The 8,366-nt window shown below is 44.7% G+C and overlaps 1 protein-coding gene across 1 annotated transcript in view; it reads left to right on the forward strand.

Moving 5' to 3' along the window:
• Window positions 1-1,751: 1,751 nt before the first annotated feature.
• The window catches only part of LOC311248465 (slit homolog 1 protein-like), a gene marked incomplete at both ends in the record, with an annotated part of 12,414 nt that continues 5,799 nt past the window's right edge, over window positions 1,752-8,366 (forward strand). The window contains 5 exon segments of the mRNA XM_084339341.1: window positions 1,752-1,896; window positions 2,679-2,753; window positions 2,884-3,027; window positions 3,661-3,804; window positions 6,580-6,746. Coding sequence (XP_084195467.1) covers window positions 1,752-1,896; window positions 2,679-2,753; window positions 2,884-3,027; window positions 3,661-3,804; window positions 6,580-6,746 — 675 coding nt within the window.

Consider the following 8,366-nt stretch of genomic DNA (forward strand, 5'->3'; position numbering starts at 1 on the left):
CATGGAGTACCTTCTCATAGACCTGATGGTACGATGGCATGATCTGTGACTTGAGGGTCAGAGCAGAACACGGTGCTTTCATACAGACTGGTTGACTGGTGTCAGTCAGAGCAGAACAGGTGCTTTCATACAGACTGGTTGACTGGTGTCAGTCAGAGCAGAACACGGTGCTTTCATACAGACTGGTTGACTGGTGTCAGTCAGAGCAGAACACGGTGCTTTCATACAGACTGGTTGACTGGTGTCAGTCAGAGCAGAACACGGTGCTTTCATACAGACTGGTTGTGTGATGTGGTTATACTGCATAATACTGGTGCACTGCAAAATAATACACAACTTAAGGCGAGACACCCCAGGTGAATAGGCAAAACAAATATTTGAATAGATATCACTATGACACTTTCCCAGTTTGTTATGTACATAACAACTAAGAAAAACTGTGTTGCAAGTTTTCTGAGATCTTATGTTTATATATGAAAAATAGGTGTGACCTAATTAAATATGCACTAAATTGTCAATCAACCAATCACCGCGCAGGTGATTGATTGATTGAAAATGTTATTAACAGATTGCAGAATGGGTACAATACAGTACGGCTCAATACACACAATTGTTAAGGGGATGCAGACCAGAGAAAGACTTCCGTCTTGTTTACATCAGGGTCCCCCATTTTCAATTCATAATGAATTGTAAGTGAGGGTGCAATTAGCACCATGCAATCCATTATTTGTGGATCCCGCCCTAGGTGTTTTGACTGTTTGGAGTTTATGGAGCAAAGCTCATATTGTAGATGTGACGACATGAGGAGCACGGCGTGTCGTTGTTCAGGTCATAGCAGGACAACCTACTGCACTAGAAGCAGCTGGATGTGCCTAGTGGAGCGGTGCTCGTACTCAAGACGGCATGATATGATGGGGACGGGTTGCTGTCAGGCCACAGCGGGACAAAGTACTGTCATATACAAGGGGACTGAGTGGGAGACCCAGAGCTTTTAAGATAAGATAAGATACTCCTTTATTGATCGCCTTGGGGAAATTCAGGCATCATAGCAGCGTGGAATATGAGAAAATGTAAACAGTGTAGTCAAGGTGCAGATGAGGGTCTGTATGCCCTATTGGTTATATTATACGTTACAATAAATATAGGCAATAAATAATTAGAATCTGAATATATACTATGAGTGAGAGTAAAAGTAAACCGTATACATAAGGTACAGTATACACAAGGTACCCTAACACATGATATATGTCATACGTTGTAGTCCGTGCAGGTTTTGGTGGTTAAGAGTCTTAAAAGACACACTTAGTGGTCACTTTTATGGAGCACAGGCTTGACTTGAAGAACATACGATTTGATATATGACTGTGGTGTCTGACATGTAAGGTCATAAAAGGTTAACCTAGTGGTTTTACAAAGGAAACGCTCATGTTTAAAATATGCTCATATATACATATTTATTTTGCTGACATATCGCAGTGGCCAGTGGATTCCAAGCCAGTGGATTCCAACGTTCACATCCACTTTGTTTGCCAAATGTGATATTTAGACTAGAAATGAACCTCCAACAGAGAAAAGAATAGACACGTTACAAACCACAGCCATGATTTCTCCAACATATTGAAGGTCATACATGGAGAGTGACAGAGAACCTAATCGCTGGGTACCATATGATACCGGGTGACGTTAACAAACGATATACATTTAGATGAATGTTGAGTCTGATGTGTGTTTGTGTTCCGCTGTGTCTTCAGGTACAGAGGACACGCGTCTGAACAACGAGTGCAACAGCGACCCCGTCTGTCCCCCCAAGTGTCGCTGTGAGTCCAACGTGGTGGACTGCTCCAACCTGAAGCTCAGCAAGGTCCCCGAGCACATCCCCACCTCCACCTCCGAGCTGTAAGACCACTCGCTCAACACCAGGGGCCGCTGTCCACCCTGCTGCACGCGGCATGTAGCGAGTCATCGCACACTGTTGAAAGCCTCTCCGAAAAGTTAGAGAGAGAAAAAATTCGGAGAAAAGATATTTGACCGTAACCGTTTTAAATTTTTTTATTATTATTATTATTATGAAAATGTTTTTTGAAAGATGTTCATAGACACAGAATTCATGGAACTAACTCAGTACTCAAAGGACCGTGTCAACTTTCAATTCAGGCAAATAATAATAATAATAATAATAATAATAATAATAATAATAATAATAATAATAATAATAATAATAATAATAATAATAATAATAGAAAATAATAATAATAATAATAATAATAATAATAATAATAATAATAATAATAATAATAATAATAATAATAATAATAATAATAATAATAATAATAATAATAGAAAATAATAATAATAGAAAATAATAATAATAATAATAATAATAATAATAATAATAATAATAATAATAATAATAATAATAATAATAATAATAATAATAATAATAATAATAATAATAGAAAATAATAATAATAATAATAATAATAATAATAATAATAATAATAATAATAATAATAATAATAATAATAATAATAATAATAATAATAATAATAATAATAATAATAATAATAATAATAATAGAAAATAATTATTAATAGTAATAAATCCCCTCAGATACCATATTTGAATGCTATACTCATGTAGACTGAAGAGCGTTGATGCAGTGCTTCTTCTCCCTGCAGCCGCCTCAACAACAACGAGATCACCGCTCTGGAGGCGACAGGAGTGTTCAAGAGCCTCTCTCAGCTCAAAAAGATGTAAGTCCCGACCCTCTGCTCCAGAGAGATGTGTGTTTAGAGCTTGTGATCTGTCTGAACTCTCCTTTAGATTCGGTAGCTTTTCCTTGTTTCAGTTCCTTCATTGTCGTCCGTCTGGTGTCTCACACAGAAACCTCAGCAACAACAAGATCACGGAGATCGAGGACGGGGCGTTCGAAGGGGCGGGATCTGTCAACGAGCTCCACCTCACGGCCAATCAGATCGACTCGGTCCGCAGCGGGATGTTCCGTGGCTTGGAGGGCTTGCGCATGCTGTGAGTGACATGTGCACACGCACACATTTACAGTTAGTCATTTAGCTGACGCTTTTAGCCAAAGCGACTCACAAGTTCTGTACCACAAGTCGGCACGAAGGGTACAACTCTGGCAGCTAAGGGTCAGTAAGATTGTTCATCAAACAGTGTTGAGCTGAGTCTTGAATGCATAATAGTAAAGACATAATAGCATAGTAGGTACTAGGTAGTAGTATAGGCAAGGTCGATTTCTTAGTAGCAAAGTGCATACTAGTAAAAGACAAGTAAAAGACACACACTAACACATGCAGTTCGACAGTGGCTCAGGAGGTAGATTCCCGGTTAGATTCCCACTCCTCCCAGGCAGCGTGTCGAAGTGTCCTTGAGCAAGACACTTAACCCCTAATTGCTCCTGATGAGCAGGTTGGCACCTTGCAACCTCCGCTGTCGGTGTGTGAATGTGTGAGTGAATGTGAGGAACAAAATTGTAAAGCACTTTGGATAAAAGAGTTATATAAATGCACCATTTACCATTTACACACACACACATACACATACACACACACAGACTAACACAACTCTCGCTGATGTTTACACTTTTTCAAATGAAATCCATTTCAAGTGAAATCCCGTGTGTCTGTCTGTCTGCTGCAGGATGCTGAGGAACAACCGCATCAGCTGCGTCCACAACAACAGCTTCACCGGGCTGCACAACGTCCGCCTGCTGTCCCTCTACGACAACCAGCTGACCACCATCACTCCTGGAGCCTTCGACACGCTGCAGACACTCTCCACCCTGTAAGACTCATACACACCGTTACACACCCAGACCCTCTCCACCCTGTAGGACTCATACACACCCAGACACACCTAGACCCTCTCCACCCTGTAGGACTCATACACACCCAGACACACCTAGACCCCCTCCACCCTGTAGGACTCATACACACCCAGACACACCTAGACCCTCTCCACCCTGTAGGACTCATACACACCCAGACACACCTAGACCCTCTCCACCCTGTAAGACTCATACACACCCAGACACACCCAGACCCCCTCCACCCTGTAAGACTCATACACACCCAGACACACCTAGACCCCCTCCACCCTGTAATACTCATACACACCCAGACACACCTAGACCCCCTCCACCCTGTAAGACTCATACACACCCAGACACACCTAGACCCTCTCCACCCTGTAAGACTCATACACACCCAGACACACCTAGACCCTCTCCACCCTGTAAGACTCATACACACCCAGACACACCCAGACACACCCAGACCCTCTCCACCCTGTAGGACTCATACACACCCAGACACACCTAGACCCTCTCCACCCTGTAGGACTCATACACACCCAGACACACCTAGACCCCCTCCACCCTGTAAGACTCATACACACCCAGACACACCTAGACCCTCTCCACCCTGTAGGACTCATACACACCCAGACACACCTAGACCCCCTCCACCCTGTAGGACTCATACACACCCAGACACACCTAGACCCCCTCCACCCTGTAGGACTCATACACACCCAGACACACCTAGACCTCTCCACCCTGTAGGACTCATACACACCCAGACACACCTAGACCCTCTCCACCCTGTAGGACTCATACACACCCAGACACACCTAGACCCTCTCCACCCTGTAGGACTCATACACACCCAGACACACCCAGACACACCTAGACCCTCTCCACCCTGTAGGACTCATACACACCCAGACACACCTAGACCCTCTCCACCCTGTAGGACTCATACACACCCAGACACACCCAGACCCTCTCCACCCTGTAGGACTCATACACACCCAGACACACCTACATTTACATTTTACATTTAGTCATTTAGCTGACGCTTTTATCCAAAGCGACTTACAAGTTCTGTACGACAAGCCATCAGGAAGGGCACAACTCTATCAGCTGAGTAACAATGTTCATCAAAGTGTTGAGTGCTACAGTGTAGGTTAGTTTATTAGGACAAGTGCATGACAGTATGGTTAGTTAGGGTTAGATTTTTTTTTTCTTTTTTTTTTTTTATTCAGATAATGGTTGAAGAAGTGAGTCTTTAGTCGACGGCGAAAGATTGGACGTGTTTCGGCTGTCCTAACTGGGGTGGGTAGTTCATTCCACCATTGTGGGGCAAGGACTGAGAATAGGCGACTTCTCTTTGATGACCCTCCCGGAGCTTGGATAGGAGTAGGTCTGAGGCGGCCAGAAGATGCAGAGCGTAGGGGTCTTGAGGGTGTGTAGTTAGAGACCATTGACCGGAGGTAGGCGGGAGCAGTTCCCTTTGCCGCACGGTATGCTAGGTCAAGGGCCTTGAAGCGGATTCGTGCAGCAATGGGGAGCCAGTGCAGGTCCCTAAGAAGTGGGGTGACATGGGCCGACTTCGGTAGGTTTGAGATCAGAGATTTTAGACCCTCTCCACCCTGTAGGACTCATACACACCCAGACACACCTAGACCCTCTCCACCCTGTAGGACTCATACACACCCAGACACACCTAGACCCCCTCCACTAGGGCTGACCCCTATTAGTAGAATAGTCGACTAATCGATCGAAAGGAGCCGTAGTCGACTGCCAACCTCTTAGTCGAATACCAAAAATAATAATAATAATAATAATTTATTCTTTTTTTATTATCATTTTTTCCAAAAGAAAAGAGAAGCCTAGAAGCGTGGCTAACGCTAATGGCACATATACCAGAGGCTAACTGCCTAAGAAAACAGGCACAGAGGCACTGAAAGAGGATTTCACCCGTCTAATGAACACACTAGACTAGACAAATATCAAGATGTATCCATCAGTGGACCAATTGCATGCTTTTGCAGAGGACAAGACGCCTTCCGTCGACTCCTTCAGACATTACGCACCCCACAGCCCAAATGGAATGATACACATATATATTTTTTTAAGTATACTTTTTTTTTCAAATTTCTTTTTTCATATCGGCTAATTTTGGCCAATCATAGTCGACTATCCAAATCCTTAGTCGGGGACAGCCCTACTCTCCACACTGTAAGACTTACACACCCAGACACACTGCAGTGCAGACCATCTGCACCCTCTCTCCCCAGTAACCTGTTGGCAAACTGACCGTCACTCTCTGCACCCTCTCTCCCCAGTAACCTGTTGGCAAACTGACCGTCACTCTCTGCACCCTCTCTCCCCAGTAACCTGTTGGCAAACTGACCGTCACTCTCTGCACCCTCTCTCCCCAGTAACCTGTTGGCAAACTGACCGTCACTCTCTGCACCCTCTCTCCCCAGTAACCTGTTGGCAAACTGACCGTCACTCTCTGCACCCTCTCTCCCCAGTAACCTGTTGGCAAACTGACCGTCACTCTCTGCACCCTCTCTCCCCAGTAACCTGTTGGCAAACTGACCGTCACTCTCTGCACCCTCTCTCCCCAGTAACCTGTTGGCAAACTGACCGTCACTCACTGCACCCTCTCTCCCCAGTAACCTGTTGGCAAACTGACCGTCACTCTCTGCACCCTCTCTCCCCAGTAACCTGTTGGCAAACTGACCGTCACTCTCTGCACCCTCTCTCCCCAGTAACCTGTTGGCAAACTCCTTCAACTGCGACTGCCGCCTGGCGTGGCTGGGCGACTGGCTGCGGAGCAGGAAGATCGTGACGGGGAACCCCCGCTGCCAGCGGCCCGCCTTCCTGAAGGAGATCCCGCTGCAGGACGTGGCTCTGCCGGACTTCCGCTGTGAAGAGGGTGAGTGGCGCGCGGGCGTTCAGCCTCTCTACCCGTCTCCGTCTGGGACTTCACTATGTAAACACGTCGTAGACGCTTCTCTTTTAGTGCTCCGTGCTCTTGGAACGGCCCTTCAAAGCATTTTAAAGTTTTATACTCTTCCAACCTTTGGACTATTTAAAGCTTTGATTAATAACCATTGTATGTCATTTTGCAATTCCTTTTAGTCTGCTTTTCCTTTTTCTTCCGTTTCTTGTTTTCTGTTTTTATCTTATTTGAACTTTTATTGATGATTACTTGGTTTTCTCTTTGTTTTCTCTTTATCTTTCAACTTTTTTAGTTGTATACTCGACGTCACTGTAAATGAGGGAAACGCTCATACCTTTAAATAAAGGTTGAATGAAAAATAAAACAATCAAATGTATCAAATTAGCTTGAATTTTGCCTTTTTCAAAGGTAATTTCAATCACAGTTCTTTTTGTTTTCAGTGAGAGTAATTGTGGCATTTTACCGCCGCAAAATTTGTTTACACAGTAGAGAAATAGGACGGTTGAAAAGCCTCTCATTAAGTTGTGGCTGTTTTTTCATGTAGTTCATGTCCTCATTTACCAATAGATTGGGCTGCTTTTTAGATTTTGTCACACTTAAATAAACTCAGGGCCCGGCTACGTTGATCCACCACGAAACAGAGATAAAAACAGACGTCCGTCGGTTTGCTTTTCAATTAGGACCCAACGTATGTTCGCAGAAACGACTAATGGACCGTGGCGTATCCGTCCACTCCCAGAAGTTCACCCTCTCAGAACTTTCCTGTTCATCAAAACAGACAAACCTGGCGGAGACGGTCAGACACTCCTCAGTGAAAGATGAAACACAGACGTAGACGGGACAGGATGCAGTGGATCAATGTAGCCAGGGCCGCGAACAAAGCAAAACGATCCTTCCAAGAGCAGATAAATATCTTCCATATGGATGACCTCCTGTTATGCGAGGCTAACGCGCAACGACGGACGGAGTTCCTAACATCACGTCCCTCTTCAGCGACGCCTCGCAAGACAAGCGGTGCTTCAAAGTGGCCGAGATAAAGTGAAATAATGGCCGTCTTTGTGCCAGTCTTTTGTTTACCGAATAGGTCGCCACTCAGCAGTTCCTAGTGTAAGCTGCGGGTCGATGAGCGGCTGAGTGGGCCTATTGAGCTGTTTGCCGTATTGACCAGTCAGCCTGTTTGCTCCTGAGAGTGAATGTTAGCCTTGTGTTCAGGCCTCAGGCAGCCTCCCGCTCCCTGCTCTCGCCGGTCGATACTACATTACAGGAGCTCCTCAATCCATGTGTCTTCATTACCCCCCTCCACTTATTTTTCACTTTCACGCTCTTCTCTCTTTTGTCTTGTCACCTCGCCGTTAGCTTGGGGTATTGTGCACTTTCTGCTGGATCTGGTCTTTGTTTCTTGGGGTCTATTCTACCTTGTCTTTGTTTTTTTTTGGTCTATTGTACCTCGGCTTTAATTCTTCTGTCTATCTTATCTCGTCTTTGTGTTTCCTCTGTCTTGACATCTTTGCATCTGTGCCCGTTGCTCTTTCTTTTGTCTGCTAGCACTCTTTCTCCTTCCTAACGAATGCCGTATATCACGCCAGTTAGGCC

The sequence above is a fragment of the Notolepis coatsorum genome (genome assembly GCF_963971535.1).
Source record: "Notolepis coatsorum genome assembly, contig: SCAFFOLD_3516, whole genome shotgun sequence".
NCBI classification, from domain to species: Eukaryota; Metazoa; Chordata; class Actinopteri; order Aulopiformes; family Paralepididae; genus Notolepis; species Notolepis coatsorum.